At 39.0% G+C, this 20879-nt stretch overlaps 1 protein-coding gene across 4 annotated transcripts in view; it reads left to right on the forward strand.

The window, feature by feature from the left end:
* Window positions 1–20879, forward strand: part of LOC148653111 (RNA-binding protein Nova-1) — a 68852-nt gene that overhangs the window by 34824 nt on the left and 13149 nt on the right. For 3 of the 4 annotated variants that reach the window (XM_088647682.1, XM_088647685.1, XM_088647684.1), the window contains exons 3-4: window positions 17085–17251; window positions 19333–19404. In XM_088647682.1, the coding sequence (XP_088503808.1) occupies window positions 17085–17251; window positions 19333–19404 (239 nt within the window). The remainder of the gene's footprint in view (window positions 1–17084; window positions 17252–19332; window positions 19405–20879) is intronic. The other variant, XM_088647683.1, reaches the window with a different exon arrangement.

Raw genomic sequence — 20879 nt, forward strand, 5'->3', positions numbered from 1 at the left:
AAAACATTTCTTTGCTGGATAGCGAGTGCAGCTTTTCGTAGAGAACCTAGCAATCTGGAACTTGTACTCAACAAAATGTGCGTGATGCCCAAAGAAACAAATCTTTGTTCAGTGAACAGATATTTTAAGAACACTTGTGTTCGAAAAATTTGTTTTTTAGATTTTGATTTTTCCCTACAAGGTTTCGTAAAACAAGATCTCCTATTTATTTCGGTGACATCATCATCTGGTGTGGGAATTATGTCTGTGCAGTAGAATGCCTATATATTCTTATTATTTTTCTGTAGATGGACTTATTTTGCTTTTCTTGTTTGCATGAAACTCACTAGATATGAGCCTATTACTTTTTGAGAAGCCTGTTTGTATTTAATTGATATTGTTTCCTTATACTGACGTGCTCTGTGGATTTCAATTTTAAGACCTGGTCTGTGTCACTGAACTTATTTTTAATGGGTTAATCCATTGCTTAAAGCATTTAAGAGCAAGTCACAAAATACTAAGAAAATGTTTATATTTTGGAAATCCATACAATTTTTTTTAACTGAATACATTTGCATGACTCTCTCTCTCTCTGACGTTCAGGCACTTTTCATGAGCACAGACACAGTGGATTCTACGAACAAATACCATAAACCCAAGTTATAAAATTAGTGTATAATATTTTTTTAATAACCTCGATTTATAAAAACTCTAAATATATAAAATGGAGTCGTGGTAGCTCAGATGGCATGGGCATCTGGGTCCTGACTGGAAGGCCCCGGGTTCAATCCCAGCTAGGGGCAAGTGATGTAGCTTGCTCTGATTCCTTCCAGACTTCTCCCAGGTCCACTCAGCCTGCTTTCCAAATGAGTACCATGGGGGTTAATCCTTCTGGGGGTAACAGGCTGACCACATCACCTCCACCTCCAGTGTTGGATGGTCAAGACAAATGGTGCCCCCCATTCCCCCATGGGCTTTTATGGCCTGAAGAGGGACCTACAGTACCTGCCTATAAATATAAAAATCCTAGTAGAATGAGGATCACCCTTAAAATGAGCATTGACTTCTGTGTGATGTTTTACATTTTCTTTGTTTCAGCTGCACATTGAGTAATTTCCAGAAGTATTTATTTACACAATAATGTTGCTATGACGCATTGAAACCCATTACAGGCTTCAGTGAAGTTTAAAGAAATAAATTTATTTTGGGGGTGTGGTAACTCAACTCTCTAAAGTTGTTCTCTCTGACTCATTTCCCTGGCTGTTTTCTTGCCCTCGGGGGACCAAGTTCAAGAACTGCAAAGTGGTTGTAACCTTGTCTGCTCTTGCAGTACATCTGTTTTTATTTTTTGGGGGGGTGGGAAGGGGCTGTAGCCCGCATAAATCGCATTTCCCATCTTTCATGGCACCCTCAAATGTCCCAGCAGAGGAGCTTGGAGATGCTTTATTGAACTGCAATTCTCTTGTTGCATCTTGCAGAAGTCTCTTCACAGATGCCAGACATGCCTAAGCTGTATGTTCATCAACTCATGGGACTTGACCAACAGCGCGCAGTGCATGAATCCTATAGGACATAACTGCACAATTATTTTATGGGTTTGTCCTTCTTCCCACATTTCAAGAAAACTCATCTTCATACTTACATGATCATAACGAGACTCCTGTGGATTTCCTGTGCTTTCTGAGTAATTTTTTTTTTCTGTGTGCTTTACTTGGTTTAGTGTAATTTTATACAAGAACAACTGTGTCCCCATAGTGCCTCGATGACAGATGACTCTTTACTGCTGCACATTAAAGAAGGCTGTGGCGCTGACCTATCAAAGCTTTTCTGCACAGAACATAAGAAGGTAAATGATTACTCACAAAGCTTGACATCTGCTAAATACAAGCTCTGAAAAACGTGTACAGACAAGCGCTGAATCTACCACTTTTGCCTTCACCCTGTTTGAAGGCAGTTATTTGGCTATTGAAAATTAAACCTGTTGTGAGTTTCATTTATATATTTTTAGATATGTTGTGTATTTTTGTTAGGAGCCATTCTCTGTTGTTTTAAATTCCAGAGATCCTAACACAGTAACTTTCTTGTTTTCTCATAAACAGGGGAGCCGAGGTTGAGGCAGTAATGTCCATTTGCTGTTCCAGCATGGACATATCTTTAATCTTTCACAACACCGGGTTCGTTAAATCACAGCGAAGCATCTCTTGTCTGTCAGCTGTATTAGGATTTGTTCTTAAGGGATTCTCTACTGTTATCTGGAAACAGCACAGACAAAATTTAGACCTCAAAACAATACTGCAACAAGGAACCATGCCTGTCTGCAGTACATACAGTACACTCTTATTGTGACTAACCTGCTGATGGGCAAACCTTTAGCTCACTACAGTCAGGGTATCATTAATGGAGAATAATAACAAATGGTAAACTGTGGAAGATAAAATGAAAGAAATGGAAAAAAATGCCTAAAATCACATAAAAACATTGGCTAAATTAAGTAGATGTCATACAAACCTTGTTTGTATTCTCCGACATTCTTTATTATCATGGCACTGAAATATCGGTAGCCATGGTGCTGCCAATAAAAAAGTGATATTATAATAAATGCAGAATTACATTACCTATTTGTCATTCAACCATTATTGTCTTTTTTGTTCATTAAAGAAAAAACAAATACCAAATTGAAATGAAACGTTCAAAATCAGCTGAACATCAACAATTTAAAGTCACATCATCGGGATGTAAGTTTGCTTCAGTTCAGAAATGAAAAATTCCATATAATACATTTTGCTTTGCCACTTTTTTATAGACATAAGATGAAGTTACAGGATTTTTATTGCTTCAGATTCTTTTGATGATGAAATAGCAGCCTCTAATCCTTTACTGCACTAGTGAATACGCCTCTTCGGTTTTATTTTTCTGGACGCCTGACCTCCCCCCACTTAGTCAGGGTCTTCGTCTGTCAGCATGTTGGGCCCCGTACACTGTTCCGTGTGAGGACTCGGGATCCTCTACCCCTCCCGGGAAACCGAATGATCGGACATCCGACAGTATGTGATCATTGCCACCTTCCAGTTGAAGAAAGCCGGCAGCGAGGGTCTTAATGCCTTGGCCCAGATTTTTAGAGTGTATGTTTCAGGATGAAGGGCCTTCAAGTTATCACCTAGCCTTTCTTTCCCGTGACTAAGATTTCCCTGAAAAATCATTTGAATGTACTGTTCCTTGAATACTGCAGTTATCCAGTTGCCAATTTTAATTTTTCCCATCAATGTCACTCACTAGCCTAAGGAAGTGGCACTGGACAGTTGTCCAGCAAGAACGTGATTCTTCCATCGTGAGGCGCTTAGTGTTGATGTTTCCTAACACTCGGTACAAAGTCCCCGAAATAAAAATATCCTATCATCTGGGGTTTTTTTTAGCTTTAGTGTCTCACTAGGAGTGAGTCGATTAAGATGACGAAAGCATCTTAGCTGCTGTGAGTTTCCAATGCCAAACGCAGTAATGCTACAACTTCCACTTGCATTTGTACATAACAGAAATGTCACCCTTTCCTTTAGCACTTAATACCCCCTTCTGCTGTGTCTGCCCTCTGGCTCAAGCCCCATGCCACAGTATGTCCACTATGTCCTGTCAGTCACCCATTTTAAATACATTCATCAGCCGGCTTCATCAGCGTTGTAAATCAGTACATCACTAAACCCCGGTATGTAACCTTCCGGCAGACGTTGCTCTTGTTTTGGAAAAAGGTGGTCAACAGTCATCGCATAAGTGGGACCCAGAAACAATTTCTCAGTTGTTCAATACCATGCAATTATGAAATCACCACCACTGGCCGTCAGGTGCTTAAAATGTTGTTTCACGATGAACCTGACTTTTGATTTAATGAAAATGTTGGAACGAGAGACAGGACAGCCATTGTTTCTGCAGTGCTGGAACCTCAACAAAATTGCTTCGTCTGTCAGATTTTCTGAATTTATTTTGTGACAATCCTTCGTCACAGTCAACACTACAGACAAATTCTTGGAGACGTGGATTGTTTTTTTTTTTGCGGTGTTTTTTCAACAGCCCGTACTCACCGCTCACGTTGTCTTTTCTTAGACTGTCAATAATTTCTAGTCAATAACTTCTGACAACAAAGTGATTTTCGTATCAGATGCATGGCTCGTAATTTAGTGACGCTTTGATTTCGGAGGCACAGTAAGATTTAGGCGACCCTTATTTTCTCAGAACAGTGTGTTTGACAGTGGATAACTGTGTGAACATGTGCAGCTTTTTTTTCAACTGCAGTTGGGATCCGGAGACCAAGATTGGAACAGCTGAAGGTTCATAATTATGAAGGGTGTCATAGGGAGTGTCCTTTTAAATGTTATTAGAAAAGGGCTTAGTTTAGAGACTGGAGATTGTGAGCTTATGCTGACAGTCATTGAACTGTTCAGGCACTTTACATCTCATTCCTTGGCCACACAGGTGCAAGCTACTGCAGGCCTCATCTCTGATCCACTACGTACCGAAGCATCCATTCTTTTGAAAGACGTAACCATTGAGTCAGTGTTAAAAGTCTGAAGGATAATTGTTTTAAATAAGTGCTGTAGGTGTTGAGTGGATTTCATAGCTGAAAAGGAGAGTAGTAGTCCAGGGAAATACTGTAGCAGTATCAGATAACGTTTCCTGAATCCTAAAATTAACAGCCAATAGCTGGAGATCACCCTTCAGTAATAATATTATGCTTATCCTTTTCACGGGAAGCTTGTCGTGCAGGCAGTTCTTTTCCACGACTCTGAGATGGATAGATAAATATTTAACATCTCAAATTTAAAAACGTGCTCAATAGTAAGATCTAAGGTGATAATCTGAGATGTATTGTTTCTACAAGGAATAGACAGTGTTTTACCTCAGAATACATTTATTTCAAAACTGCTAGTATTCTGTTAGTATTTAACAGCAGGAGGGATCAAGCTGTGAGCATGAGAACTAAGCTTTGCTTCAAAGTTTGTGTTGCTAATCTGATTTTGAAACCAAGCTCTGACCGAGGGACCAGAGAAACAGGGAGTAAATGTCTGCTGGGCTCGACTGAATTGTTGTCAGACGTTCCCAGTGCTTTGCTGATAAATGTCAACTGACATCCGCAGACTGCATTCCTGTTTGACTAGTGTAAAATGGGTCCAAGTGACTCAGGATTCATGAAATAGGGAGGTCTCATTAATCATGGCTGGGCCTCTCGGGTAATCCCCCACACCTGTCTGTTGTGATGAGAGCTGGAGAGGCCACAGCAGGCCCGGCACTGTCTGCCCTGCCGCCTGGCCGGCCTCTCGGCGGGGTTACTAATGTCTTCACCCGGATCAGTAAATATTTGGTGGGTGTCAGAAACCTCTTCAGTTCAGCTGCTTGCTCCGTGGCCATTACAGTATCCGAGGTTATGAGCAGAATCGGCTCTGAATGGCAGCTGTCCTTTGGGAAGGCCCAGATGTCACAATGCAGGAGATTGACACAGAATTCTGTTCTTCTAAATGGATTTTCATGATACAGTTCAGATGGCTGGCTTTTCCGTGATTAATACTATTTTGGTTGTTTTTTTTTTTCTTCCCTTCTTTTCATTGAGCCAGCAACATTTCCACGCTGCGCCATTTAAAGGCATTGACATTTTATCATGTTTTTTTTTTTTAGAATAAGTGCAGGCTGTTTCCATGGGAACGTTTCTCTCGGAGCTCCACTCACAGGCGCCGTAGGATTCAATCACTTTTGTCATTAATGGTTTTAATCGTGTGGAAATTATAGATTTCGGTGTTTAAAGGGGGTTGTGTGCAGCCAGCGGCGTGTACCGTGAGAAAATACCGGACCGCTAGCAGGGGGTAAGACAAGGTGACAAACGGACGAGTTAGATATGTTTTCCGCCCGCTGCAGTTTCAGTCTTTTAATAGATAGTGTGTGGTCAGCACCACGTTCTCCTTCCTCTGTTGCAGTCGTGCGTGTAATTATGAACTGCGTTGTCACACACCCTGCCCCCCCCTTACTCTCTCCTCTTTTTAATTGTTGCACTGCCACATTTGAAATTAATTTAACCACAGGTAACGATTTGACGACCAACACGAGCAGACTCCTTGATTAAGTGCGGCTTCTGAAATATATTTTTAAACATGTAATCAAGTCTGAACCGTCTGGCTAGAGCTGATTAAAATTCAGCGCGCAAATTCTGGCAAACGTGAAGCACAGCCGATGCCCTTCTGCGGATCTGGATCAGTCTGAAATGAGAAAAATCTAATCGGTTGTTGGAAAGATTTAACTGATGTTCTCTAATCATTTAATATGTAAGACTTTGTGTGTTTCCACCATCCGCTGCCGTGGTATTTACCGTAGTCTTGTCCTTGATGAAATACATGCCTTTCCCCTCTCCTGCAGTAACTCAAGAAGCTGTAGAACAAAATGGCAAATGTAGATTTAATTGAGGAGGATCGGTTGAATTTTGTTTTCACTTTGACATAGTGTGTTTTTTGTCTGTCAGTGGTACAAAGTACCAGTTAAATACACAATGATTCCATACTGTTACACACTAAAAGGTGAAAAGGTCCAAGGGGGCTGAATACTTTCCATAGCTACAGTACACCCCCTCACTACCACCTCTTATTCTGCCCCTGCGCATAAATGTATGAGGTGGTACACACACTGTATGCTCCGGACAAAGCTGTGCGTTGCCGAATGTTGAGTTTATCTGCTGCAAGGCTAGAGCCAGCTCCTTCTCAACGGTGACAGGTAAATAAATTACTTTATTTGAAAGAAAGGCAAGTCACTTCAGCTGCTGGGCCGCAGATGACCAGCAAATGCCAGCTCCCAGTGGATTCTGCTGTGATCTCATTAAGCGATACAGATATCAGGCTGCAGTGGTAGGCAAGAGATCCAGCTCTTTCAGGGCTGCTGCAGCTCTTTCATCTCTGGTGATCATAGTGGCTTTTAGAATAAAACATCCAGTGAATTATACGTAATGATTTTTTATGTCGAATAAGTAACAAACATATTAATAATAAACGGAGAGGCGTCAGGAGCATTTTGTACTTCATTCCCTCCAGTTCCTGTCCAGATACTGCACATCTTGCTTTCTTTGTCTTTTTCTGTTGCTGAGCCAATGAGCCCCCCCAAAAAAAATATTTCCGTTGTTTTTTTCTTTTGCTAAAATTTCCTGGGCGTTTTTTGTCTCTCTACTTGCAAAGGAAAGATCCACCCTTTATCCAACGTAACAGTGTCGCTTTTCATATAATGTGGGCTGTGCAACAATTCGATTTCACACAGCTATGCAAGGGAGCCGGGGTGGGGTGGGGTGAGGAGAGTGGTATTTTGTGTTCAAAAACAGCCAGCCACTACTGTGGTAAGAGTTTTTAATAGTGCTATAGTATAATATTTTAGTAGAATTTTTATCAAAATATGTTGACAAAATGAGAATCAAATTCATCTGAAACATACTAATTTTTTCTGTATCTTTAACAGATAACAGGTAAGGTTGATTATCAGGCCTTTACTTTGAATGTGAGTTATAAAATTACTTTGGCCATTGGAATTTTGTGCTTTGCACTTTTAAACTGTTGAGGTGCAATGTGGTACTGTATGAGGCCCCAAAAGATATATACTTTTCTCAGTAACACATAAAACTGGTTTATGAAAGATGTAATACAAAGGCTTTTGCACCTCAGATGTCATTCTCTAACAATTTACTGTACTTCAGTTAATATATAAAGCATCATGTTCCCTTCTTTTGCAGCTCAGTTATTTATTCCCTGCAATTACGACTACAAGAGCAGTTTATGTTGTTTCAGAGTAGAAGGTCTAAATTGGGCCAACTCAGTTTTTGGGGGGAGCGAATAGGTTTGATACAAAATGTTACAAGTGAAAAGGTTGAAACAAGAAATTCCTGGCAGACAAAAGAAAAAGAAGAAGAAGATATTTGCTTTCAAGCCATTGAAGGTTATTTTGCTGCCTCCCTGTGTTAATTATAGCTGCTTTGACCAGTCACGTTCGTGATGAGGCTGTTGCCAGAAAGATACAGTAAATTTCAGGTTGTTGCCTCCTTTTTAGGTCGACCTTTGTGCTGTGTTGGCGTGTGTGGAGAAAGAAAGCTTGGGAGCTGACACAAGTGTAGATAGAAAAATGATGCAGTCTTCTTTAATACAGTTTAAAGCTTCTTTTGTTTAGTTTCTGCATGCCATTGATGTGGCGCAGCTGTTTACGAGGCCCGTGCCTCCCAACCCAGCCTCTTGCAGCCTCTGTGGCTTCTCATTGTTCCAGCAGAAGGGGGAGAGCCTCACACTTGCTGTCGCTGGACGGGAGGCCCAAAGATAACAGATGGCAGGACGGGAGGAGTGGAGGCTGAAGTAATCTTTCTGGCCGAACTGCAGGGCTTTGCACCTCTTGGTGCCCCTCGGGCGAGTGAGGATGTTTCTCTTTTCTCAGTGCAGAGTCGACTCCAGCTATTAGAAGCGTTCTTATTGGCCCTTCGAACGAAAGCGTTTCATTTTTAAATTGCTGCCGATTGTCAGTGATTGTCGAGGTTTATCCCGACTCCCAGAGCAAACGGTAATCTTTTAAGCACTTGCTGGAAGTAAGGCGGCCAGAGTACCAGAGCTGGCCATGCGTTCGAGAGCTATAAATTACATGCCTCTGCATTGCAGGCTGTTTAAAAATGCAGTTTGGTTTGTAAGGACACAGTGTAGAAAATCTAAATCTGTTTATTGTCATTTCTTTCACTGAAGGGGTGGGAGATTGGTGGATGCCGTTTGTGGTGTTCTTCGTGACCATTTGTTGTGAAGTTTACCGAGTCTTTATTGTATGAGTTGAAAGGATGAAAGGAGTACATCTGTTAGTTTAAGCTTGCTGTAGTCCTGAAATTCAAAGCCAAAGTAAAATAAAGACAGAAACAAAATGACTAAACTGGATATATGGTAAGGCTATGGATGATATGAAAGTCTTTACAGCAAAGAATGACCTATGAAAAGTTAGGAGTTATGAAAGAGTGGCAGTGCAAGATCAGTAGGTATTACCATATCCAGCAGAAGGGAAACACTGCCTCGATTTTTACAGAAGCACAGCAGTTTGTATGTCTGTTTGATCAGCAGAAGATCTCTCTTTTGAAAGGGTGGATGTCAGTTCCTTTTAATTTCTCAAGTCTGTTCTTTTTGTTTTTTGTTTTCAGTGCTACAAAGCAAGAGTTTTTTCAGGTCAGCGCATATCATATGTCTTCAAGCTCTGAGAGGACTGAGACGCATCTGGTGTGAGGAACCATTCTGTATGGGGGGAAAAAAAAACATTTTACTTAATTTGGTATCCTAGTTACTCATTGCTTACTATACACACAGAAAGTTTCCTTTCTTTTCAGACATCCGTCCAACTGCCAATGTGTTTTTAAAGCTGCTTGGATATTTTTCCACAGGAATGAGGCCATGACCTTCTTGTCAGTACCAGTCTAGCTGTGTAACCACTTTGTAAGTTACTAGTAACAAAACTGGACAGTTGCCTTTTTTATTATAAAAAATGTAGTTGCCCAAGTTCTGATGTAGAAAACAATAATGACTAAAATGTATGGAACTAGACTATACCGTATAGTGTAGCAGAAGACATTCGGTGTATTAGCTACAAATTAGATGCATCTTCATCTTCAAAGGTGTATTGCAATTAATTTTCAAAGCCGGATAAATAATTTTTTTGAAAGACAGGAGCCAGGGTCTGGGTCTGTCCTCACCTTCTATTTGTGTTTACATTCCTGAAAAGGCAATTAAGGGCCCCTTTCTGGTGCTGTCTGATGATGGGCTTCAGGCCCGTGTAAAGGTCAGTAAAGCAGGCTGCTCTGTGCACTCCCATCACAGACGAAATAACTGCATATAGTTCCTGTCATCTCACCTTAAATGGTCTGTCTACAGATTCATGAACTTGCCCAGTGATACATGCTTGAAGATAAAAAACATATGTCTTTACAGTAGATAATACTGTTTCAGGTTTTCATGGTACTCGTTGTACATTCTGTGATTGTCAGAATTTTATTGGGATGTGTAGAGGAACATAGTCAGCATCCCTTCTATTTTTGCTCTTTTGAGGAGAAGAGCCCTATACTCAAGGATATGTCTATTCTTCCCACTTTTCAAATTTTATGATCCTATTCGGAGATTGGGTTGCAGAGCAGCTGCATACTGCCCAGATAAGACATTACATTTGTGAAGAAAACTGGGATGCTGTATCATCCAGTATGGGGGTATACCCCATGTGTCAGAAAACACTTTCATAATACTCCTGCATACCACTGTGCTAAAATGTGCATCGCTACCTCAGGAATGAAAACCTGGAAAACATCTATGTTAACTTTTTACATCCACAATGGGGTTATAAACCCTTTTTTGGGAAATGTGGCTCTCGTCATGAAACACACTTACCTAGCCTTGTTTTTGAAGCCAATACCCTGGCTTCTTTCAAAGAACGTCTGGATGAGATCCTTCTATCGGTTAGCTCCTAACTACAAAATGAGCCAGACGGGTAACCTTCCTTATGCACGCACTGCCCCTGCTCAAAAACTCTTCGGCCAATTAACTCCTGGCTTTATGGGTATGCACATCTGTAGCAAATTGATTAATTGTGGGTGGGAAAAATTGTGGATTGTGATTGTGAGAAGGGATAAACCAAGATGGCCATCTGACCGCCATTTTCATTCTCCCAGCTCAAACGCCTCTCTCTTGAGAACCGCAGCCCTGATAGAGCTGAAACTTGGCAGATTTCATCAACAAGCTGTTTCTGACTGGCACCTCACAAGTCACTGTGATAATATTACCAGCCGGCAGGTCTTCAACTGCTTGGCAAAATACAGCCTCTTATAGAAAGTGCTTCTGTTACAGGAGTGTTTGACTAACTTCATCATTTGTATATATCATTCAACTGACAGTGTTATTAGAGTACAGCAGGGCTGTGTTTCTGTGTAAACCAGCGCCGTTTATCTGCCAGTGTGTTTTCTTGATGAAACACATTCTGTACCACAAAGTGGTCCAGCGAAAAGAACTACCTGGCTAATTAAGTCCAAGCGTTTAATATTCTACTTTCCCCTTAGTTTTACTTACAGTTTAGGAGCACTTTTAAAGTAGATGGGTAAGGACTGGCTGGGAAGCCTTCAAAACTGCCTGCAGTTTTTAGTTTTTTTAAATGAATAATTCAGTCCTGGGCATAGTAAATTAGATTTTATTTTTCACCATGTATCTCCTTACTACCCTATTCCTTTTGTAGATGTTACAGAGCAGATTACTTGGATACTCTTTGTCCCTAGAGTCTTAATTGAAAGTAGGTTATATGTCAAACCTCAGTATTCCTAGTGTCCTAAAATGGGTCAAATCCTTGGCTTTCTGGCTTTTTATTAAAAGAGATTTTTCAAACTTTTTTCTTTCACAGTTTTATTGACATAACTTTTTTCTTGCTTTGTAAGTGAACTTAAAGAAAAGTAGATCATGAATTTCTGAACAGCAATGTGCACTGATGGTGATTTAAATATTAAAACATCTTTGAGCTTATGTAAAATGGTGAGCAAGAACATTTAATATTATATTATCATTAAGATGGGTTGTGTTTATTGCATCACATATAAAGAAGATTAGATATCGTATCCCTTAACAGCCTTTGTAAAGCATTTTCAAGAATTTTGTCATTTACTGTGGAGAGGAAACAGCTGGACATTGGTAACCAAGTGGGGCTAAGAAGAACTAGCTTACTGAACTAAATGTCCTTGGCAGTGACACACCAGCATCAGAACTTCATTAGCTAACGTTGATGACCCCGATTAGTCAGGCAGGAAAATAATTTCAAATGGTTCTTTATAGGAACCTTCGCTCAGTATAAAGGCCAGTAAAAAAGAAACATTGAATCAATTGATTGAGCAGGTGTTGATTGCGAATTTTATTGTGTGCAGCTGGTATGGTCTTTGTGCCAAAACGTTGCATTAATCCAGTCGCATTGCCACTGATCTTCACGCATAGAGGTTTTTAAAATCATGCTTGGGATGCGGTCTGTGGGTTGAGAGAACTGTGTTGATATTTGGACACTTTTATTGCGCCCAGCTTTATACTGTAATAGTTGGGGAAGCGATCCAAATAGAGTAGGATAGCTCGGGACCAATGGCTAAAGTTAAAACAATTACAATTAGGATACAAACGGAGCTACTCTGTTCAACGGCCCATAGTGAGAATGCTCCTATATACAGTATATACTGTACAGTGGTTTTGCAAAAAGTGTATCTGACCATGTAAGAACGATTACAGTAGATATCACTTAGTGTCTCACACTCGTACCCATTCCACTTACATTCCAAGGCATTTTCACCAAACATTTTTTTTTGCTAAACAATAAAACGTGACAGGACATGTCCTACGGAATGGGCTGCGCAGAATGAGATTTGTTTGAACCATATTCTCAGCTGCTTATTAAAGTTCCAGGATTTTTATTTTTAATCACATCTTTTAAAATGTTAACATTACGCAAGAATTTCCATGACAGATTCATTTTTTTGGAGGTTTTGAAATGCAGCACTAGGTTTAAGTTACCTGCCTGTTCCTTGAGCTTTTTTCTACTGGAAACAAGAATAAAATACAACAGACACTATATTTCAGATGTGTTCTTTATGGTTTTGGATAATATCCATATCTTAAGACAAAAAGGATATGAAATAAGAGAGAACATCTGTGATAAGATGTACAGAGATCAGAAAGTAGTATTTAATCGTTGCCAGATGAGAGGAACCTGTCAAAGTCCTGCGAATACCTCAAGAAAGGTAAGAAATGTTTCCTGTATGGAGTAAGAAAAAATCTGTTTCACTCCTTTGAAGTACACAACCACTTTGAGACTTTGAAACTAGATTTTTCTTTTTGTTGTAGCAATAAATGTCACAATCAAGATCAACTAATAGCCAAGGAGATGATTTTATTATTATTTAGTATGCTTTACTTAATTCATGAATAGTAAATGCATATTTGAGCTACTATTACAGGTTCCTACTGGAGGGTACCCCCTTTTCAGCTTAGGACTGATTTCTCACTCGGTGAAAAACAAAATCTTAAAACCTCGGTTTAATGGACTAATGGTGGAAAGTGGTGTCCTTAATGCTGAAATTCTGTTAAATCACAAATGATGTTTTTTCAGATGAGAAAACACACTATTTTATGATATGATATATCTTTTTTAAGAACCAGCACAGTAAATAAAAATTGTACCTGTGCATTTTGTACCATAAATATACAAGCTTTTTATTTCAAGTGTCATAGAAAATTGGCTAAAGCATACAAACCACAAACAACTTCCAACATAAGCAATTCAAGTGCCCCAATACCAGTTGCCCTACCCCTGTAGGGCACCAGTGATATTCATGCCTTATAGAAAAGTCCAGTATTTCCTATTTTGCAAACAAAATTCCCTTTTAGCAGATTGTGTCCGTTTAATCCAAAATCCGTTTTAATCCAAGAGTTTACTGTAATGCAGTCCAATGTGAGACAAGTACCGGATTCATAGCCATACTGTAGGTAAGTAGAGCCATATTTTTAACCTGGTGCTATCTCATACCGTGGGTTATTTTGGGAAGTTTGGCAATTACTGTAGTTCTGCTACACATCCAAGCACTGAATTCATAAAACCTGTACCAGAGGCTTATTTAAGATACAGTTCTTTCATTTGACAAGCTCATGTCTGTTATGTGAAACACTAACAGCTACTTAATGAGCCCTTTGTCTTTCTCAGTATCAGGTTCTAGAATGTACTGCCAAGAAGAGAACACAGCGTTTTGTCTTTAGAAACCTTTGATTCTAGTAAATGTTTTATTATCTTATAATTTTGTTTTAAATAAAGCAATCATTTGTATTAACTGGTTTCGAAAAGGTTCTGAAATTTAAAATAATTCACAATTCATACATAGTCTCCTGCTATGTGAACTAGGGCTGTTCTTTGCAGAACAAAGTGCCAGTTATCTGTGTTTCCTCAAGTGGTGGATCAGCAGCACTTGCTTTGCCACAGAAACAGCAGGAAACTGAACAAGCTGAGGAGCGTCACAATAGCGCACAGGAGTCAAGATTTGCCAAACTAAAAGTTTCCTTGAAAGATGCTTGAATATCTCTAGGATTGGGTTCATCCCAGGAAAGCCCTCACAGGTGCTGGCCCTGTCAGGGAGAACTGTGGAGTACAGCTCAGTAAATCTCGGATGACTAACGTGTGTGTGTTTGTTCCGTTACAAACACTATCTTTATCGAACATCTGCTCTGAAATCGCAGCAGTTGGTGAAAGCTTCCAGCAACACTTAACCAAAAGTGAAATAAATATTTTTATATTTTGTTTCACTGCACATAATGAAAATCTGTGATACGTACAGTAGCTCTTAGGGAGGAATTTGAACATGTGCACTGCTTAGGCTGTTGAATAATGATGAAGTATAATAATGTAGATCTTATTCATATTCTATGGTCCATCTTGGTTATTATTGCTAAGCTTGGCCTCGGTGTGTCAAGTACTTTAATGCTTTCTGCTGTCAGCCATTATCTTTTATTTCTACGAGTAAAAGAGGATCTACAGTACTTTGCAACGTACTACTGGGAACAAAAACGTAAAGGAAAAAAGGCTGTCCAGTGCGGGGGAATACAGTCATAGCCTGGTGTGACTCATTGCTCTTGTATTTCTCTGGTGGTGTTTTTTCTGTCTTGCAGTGTATGCCTGGGTTATAAAGGTGCCGGGTCAATTCACATGTGGTTTGAAGCAATCCAGATGCACTGATGTGGAAGACCCATTATAAATAAAAGTTTAAACTCATTATTATGCAACACAAACAGATAATATAGTGTATCTTTGGAGGAATATGGATGTGTTGCTCCAGTAGCTTCATTTTTAATTTCGATGCCTGTTCTCTAGGGTGATCAGAAGCATTGCTTTCTCACTATCATTGTCGTTTTCCTGTGTAATGGAATTTGTTTTGGTTGACATTTTTGTTTTCCTTTATTTTCCATATTTTCTAAAACACTGGGCATGAGTCTCCAGTTGTGTCCTTGGGCAATTTTAACATTTAATTCAGCAGGCTTTGTATTTTTTTTGCGTGTTTGATCCTTCTGTGTATAAGTTATTTTCGTAAGTATGATGTTCACAAGTGTACTCCTTTCAGTTTCTGCTAAAGTGTAAAACAAGATAAGCTATGTTCATTTGCTTAGTTTTTATGCTTTGTATCAAGCAAATAAAAATAAAAAACAACCAAACAGCTCAGATGAGAAACATGGAGTTTAAAAGCCCAAGAAATAAGTAAAACTATCAGGGATGTGGAGCTCTCTAGAAGCTGTTATAGAAATTGGCCATATAACCGGAGTCCTGTATGCTTGCCATACTCTGGTGTTTCTTGCACGAAGTCTTTCTGCAATTAAGGCTGGGGGGAGAATTGTAAGATCCATGATGAAACTTGGTAAGACAGCAGATAAAAAGATTTATTAAGGGTGGCACTCAAAACATCTGAATGCTGTTTGTGCTTGCCCTTAATTTTGATCCCGTCAAAGTCTTTTAGAGCCTGAAGATTAGAATAATTTCTACTTGGATGATGTGGACTTGCTGAAAAGCTTTTCCATTTATTATCATTGAGCGTGACATCTGTTTGGCCATCTCTTGATAGCTGACATTTGCAACAATTTATCTGTGAACAATTTGAGATTTGCTTTGCAATGTTATGTCATAATCTGGATGATTATTGTATCCCTGCATTTTGGAGTTGGTTTTCTCTAGAAAAAAAAATGCTCAAATTCTCTCTACATTTGTTTTAAGACCATTATGCCGAGGATGCACACCACGTTTTATAATACCGCCGTTTCCAGTAAATTAATGCTGTGAAATTTATAGCAGTTATCAGGCCTTCAGCCAAACAGTAAAAGCACTGACCACTTTCTCAAGGTGTCCTCTAAGTAGTCACACTCTTAGAACATTGCTTAAGTCTCGTTTTGTTTACAGATTTACAGTATGGTGGATATACTGTACAACTTGAACTTAACACTGTAGGATAAGACTAATTTAAGAGTAAAGAGTCATTTATATAAACATGAGCATTTTCTGTCATTCTTGGGCTCTACAACCTTGCATTAGCTTTGGAACACAAACTATACTATATACGGTATGCAGTGAAGAATCTATTGGTCTATGCGATGTACAGTATATTGCAGAATTCTTTTGATTTTTTTGGTATGAAACTGTGGATGATGAGTCAGTTTCACCAAGTTACAGGCCTTTTTTTAAGTTAAAAAAATATACTGTACAGTATATACTTGTGCAGTGAAAGGTACTTACATGATATTTATTTAACTTAAAACCTGTTGTTGATAAGCAAATAAGAAGAAATTTCATGTTTAAATGTACTGCTGCAGTATCCCAAATAAAGGGTCACATCACAAAAAAACTGTTCTTATGGAATATAGTTTCATGTGGAAATTTAGTGTAACCTGCTTTGTCCATATAAAAATGTTGCATTTTTTCCTAATGTAACAATTTACTCTAGAGAAGCCAAGTATTGCATCTGTGCTGTTGTTTTGGCATCAGCTTCATGCTGCTCTCCAGGCCAGCCAGACTGCAAGTGCTGTGCTGAAACTCGATCCCTGCTTTGTTTAAATGTCTGTCTTCTGACCTGGGGAAATACACTTGCATTAGCTACACTAATCAATCCATATCACTTCTCATCATTTAGTGGACAATTAATACAGCATTGTAAAGACTCCCTGGGGCTTTGTCATGTAACGGAACCCTTTTAAAGTCATGAAACCGCAGCACATGTCATGCATGATTTAAAGAGAGTACAACCACAACAACATTAATAAAACAGTACACAAGACTGAAAAACTAAATAGGCTTTAGATGTTTTTCAGCTGTACATTGTTATTCTGTAAAATTGAGACTTAAGCAGTGCCCTTTTAATGAGGTGGGAGAAAACTTGCAAGTCCTATATTTAACCTAAACATTTAATTTAAAAAAATGTTTTACCAGAAACCACGTAATAAAGAGTTAATATCTTGAAGGTTATAACAGCTTCTTTTGATATTGCCTTACTGTCTTCCTTTTCCCTTGAAGGTACTTACTGTACGTGATTTTTGTGGGCTCTGCAGGTACAACAGAACGGGTATGTCTGATCCAGGGAACTGTAGAAGCATTGAACGCTGTTCACGGCTTCATAGCTGAGAAGATTCGAGAAATGCCTCAGAATGTTGCGAAGACGGAGCCTGTCAGCATCCTGCAGCCCCAGACCACAGTTAACCCAGACCGCATCAAACAGGTGAGAGCTCACCCCGATCTCCCTCTCCCAGGGGCAGCTGACTGACTCCCCTACTACAGCAGATTAAAGGGCTGTTCGGAGTGGGGGATATCGCAATGAGAAGTTGTTGTTTTTTTACTTTTGAGAAAAACAAACGTCCGTGCAAATACTGATACTGATTGTGTCTGATAGTGAATGCTTTCATCAAAATTGTCTCAGCTAACAAAACAAACTACTTGCATGGGTCAGTTTTCCAGGAGCAGTAAATAGGAGGCTTTATTCATTTGTAGAGGACATTAAAAACTAGAGCCTGCATCTACCATTGAGGAAAAACTAGAGCGGTAGAACTTTTGTTTTTTGATCTATAATGTTATGTCTGCAGGCATACAACAGCATGCAAATAGAATGACCTCCAATAATGAGAAATCAAATGTAAGATGTAGAGAAAGGCAATCTGTGTGAATGGTAGCTTCATTACCCAATATTCTACTAATGATATTTTGACCACATTTCTAAAAGAAAGAGTTTTTTTTACCCGTCAGTTAAGAATTCCAATGAAAAGCGCATGTTGATTTATGATTGTGTAACTAATTATTATTAATTTTATGATAATTAATGCACTTTTGTTAAAGCATGCGAAATATTAAATACCTTTCTCATGCATTTTGACTACTCAGTACGTCCAGCTGGTGAGTTACTTGGAAAGCTTTCATGAATGTGTGCTAACCTGTTGTTAAGCCATTCATTTCAATATGAGTGTGTCGAGTCGTTTTAATCATTTTTAAAGGTGAAAAAAAACACAGCTGTTTTTAGAGGTTGTTCTCTGTCATATGATTCAAGCCCTTTGCTTCCAATCCAATTTTTAAGCCTCAGTATAGGTTTATAGTTATAGGTTTATTCAATTTGAGTGTTGAGTTATACTTAGCTTTAAAAATGTTTTTGCCTTTTTCAAATTCTCATGTTGCCAATATTGTTAAAGGAAAGTAGTTCTTTTTTCATGATTTCTGTATTTTCATTCGCAATAATATCGGTCAAGAGCATGTGAACAGAGCTGTTTACATAGGGATTTTGGAAAGTCCAGCTTTCCAGGCCCTGTACTTACTATAATATATCATTTGATTTGATCTTTCCCACTTTAATTGAATAGTTATCCACGCAAAGATAACGGTTATACTGTAGATGAGGAAGATGAACTGAACTGACATGGTTATGTTTCTGAGGATAAATTGTTTTCTGCTTCTCCTGTTGGATCATAGAGGCATCAAAAAACTTTTCCACAGATTGTTCACTCATGCTGACAGGCCTTCCCTCAGCACCCTCTTCACATCTGGGGTTCCTCTGCTGCTTTCTGTGGAGATTATTGTCCTCATCTGTCATGTTTGTTCTCTGCATCATTTTACTCTGTTCCCTACTGATGAATTCCGTTTTGGAAACTTTTCTTTTTGGGGGGGTGTCTGTTACACATCTGATTGTAAAAACAGTTTTACAGAAAATAGAAAGTTTGAAGGATGTGTAGTACAAAACGTACAGTAGTAAGGTCTTCGTGTTTTGATTTATTTTATATTCTCTACAATGCTGTCTGACATTATTACATTTGGAAGCAAAGGGTGAACTTCATTTTTGTGTGAAATGCATCATAATCAACTGCAAAGTAATCTAACTGACTAACTGCCAGACATGCATTGCATCGCTATTCTCCACACATCTGGGATGCGGGTTATCTTAAAAAAAAGCAGATTGTTCTCAACTCCATCTTTTAGCTGCCTAGAAGCAGCGTGCTATATTAATTTACAGGGAATTGTCAGTGCATTTGCCTTTGATGAATGTGGTCATGATATCGTCTTAAATATTTAACACTTCATTGGTCTAACAGAAGAGTTATTTTACACTTGAAATGAGATTTTCTTTAACAAAATTGTCTTAAGTGATCTTCTAAGTGATCCTTCTTTGAACTCCAGATTTTGTACTTGTTTATATTAGGCATGACTTAAAAGTTTACATCAGCTGTCTGTTTGAATGATGACTTTTTGGTTGTGTGAAATCTGTTCAGAACCTGGTTTGTAAAGGTTGGTGATTTTGCTCCTGAACTGCTTTGTTCCCAGACATTGCCATCCTCCCCAACTACCACCAAGTCCTCTCCATCTGATCCCATGACCACCTCCAGGGCCAGTCAGGTACAGTATCATCCTGCCATCTCAGCCACATCTCCCATAGGCATCCTCTTGACCGCGGGACAGCAGGTACACGCACACCCAGAGGAACTGTCTGGGGCATTGCGGCGTTAGGGACGGCCTGTGTTCATGAACGTATAGTTTTGTGTTGTAATCTGCTAGCCTTGCAGTTTGGAAACCTGCGAGCTAAGAATGGTAGGTTTACACCTTGTTGAAATAAAAGAGTGAAGTCTATGCAGTCTGTTTTTCCCTGAGAGTGTAGAAGAAGTACTGTATGTGTGTGTGTGTGTTACAAAGTGTTAATGGTGGGAGTTGTTCAAGGAAATTGTTCTCTTTAGGACGGAAAGCTGATAATAGCTTCTTCTGTTGCTCACCGTTTTTTCCATGTTTGAGAGCAGCTGTAGGAATAAGGTGGGCACCACTCATCTCTCAGGCCACTCAGAATGTTTTTGCCATGATGTCTCTGACACCCCTTGTCTACTGGTAAATCAGATGATAATATTAAAACTCACATGACGCATAGCTTCAAATCAGCAATTTAGTGATCATGATTGAACCAGGCTATTTAAAAAGGTTGTCTATTTTATGCTTGTGTTATCGTTTCACATACAGCGTTTCTTTTTTCAAAGACTATCAGCTGTGCTTCCTTGACCTTTATCTGGACGAAGAGCAGTCTAGCAGACCTTTAAAATAAGCGCTTGTGCTTTTTGTTCTGCACATTTTGAAGGATCCCTGAACTTCAGCCTGTTACATTAATGCAGGTTTCATGAAAAATTATGAAAACATCAGTGGTCCAGTAACCTCAACAAAACAATAGGTTATTGATATATGCTGTTATAATTTACAGTATGTGGTTAGATAGAAAGCTTTTTTTTATTACAGACATTTTAAGTATTCCCTCTCCCTGTTTTTCCAGTTATTTTAATAATGCAGAGAATCCTGTTTCTGCCTTTACGTTGCTGTGATTTTCCAGTACTTTTTCAGATACAGTAGTTATTTGTAACATATTTCTTCTGTTTTCTTTAATATTATTTCTGCAAGTAAAATGTTCTTGAAAAACATAAAACTGTTCACAGTCAGATGGTGGAGTTCCATCTGCAGATAGAGATGAAGAGATCTTTGTCACCTGAAAGAAGCTGTTGAGTAGATGTTGGAGTTGAGTTTGAATTATGGGTGTAGGACTAAAACTTTGAACTGTCAGAGAAGATTTAGGATATGGCCCAATTCAAAAGGTGCCTTATTTTTTATTATTTCATGCCTGAATGTGAAACTGTTAGACATCAGCAACTACTTCAGTGATGAATGTGTGCTTTCCACAGCTCGGTGTAGAAATGAATGTAAGATACTGCTAAGAATTAGAATGAGCAGTGACACAAATGACAGTATCTATTCACACTTTACAGTTTGACAACAGTTTTTAATTGTAACAGCGAATATCATGCATGGGTTTTCATTCTTTTATTGTAAGCTTTATTACC

Source organism: Lepisosteus platostomus, chromosome 10, assembly GCF_059453375.1.
Source record: "Lepisosteus platostomus isolate fLepPlt1 chromosome 10, fLepPlt1.hap1, whole genome shotgun sequence".
Taxonomy (NCBI): Eukaryota; Metazoa; Chordata; class Actinopteri; order Semionotiformes; family Lepisosteidae; genus Lepisosteus; species Lepisosteus platostomus.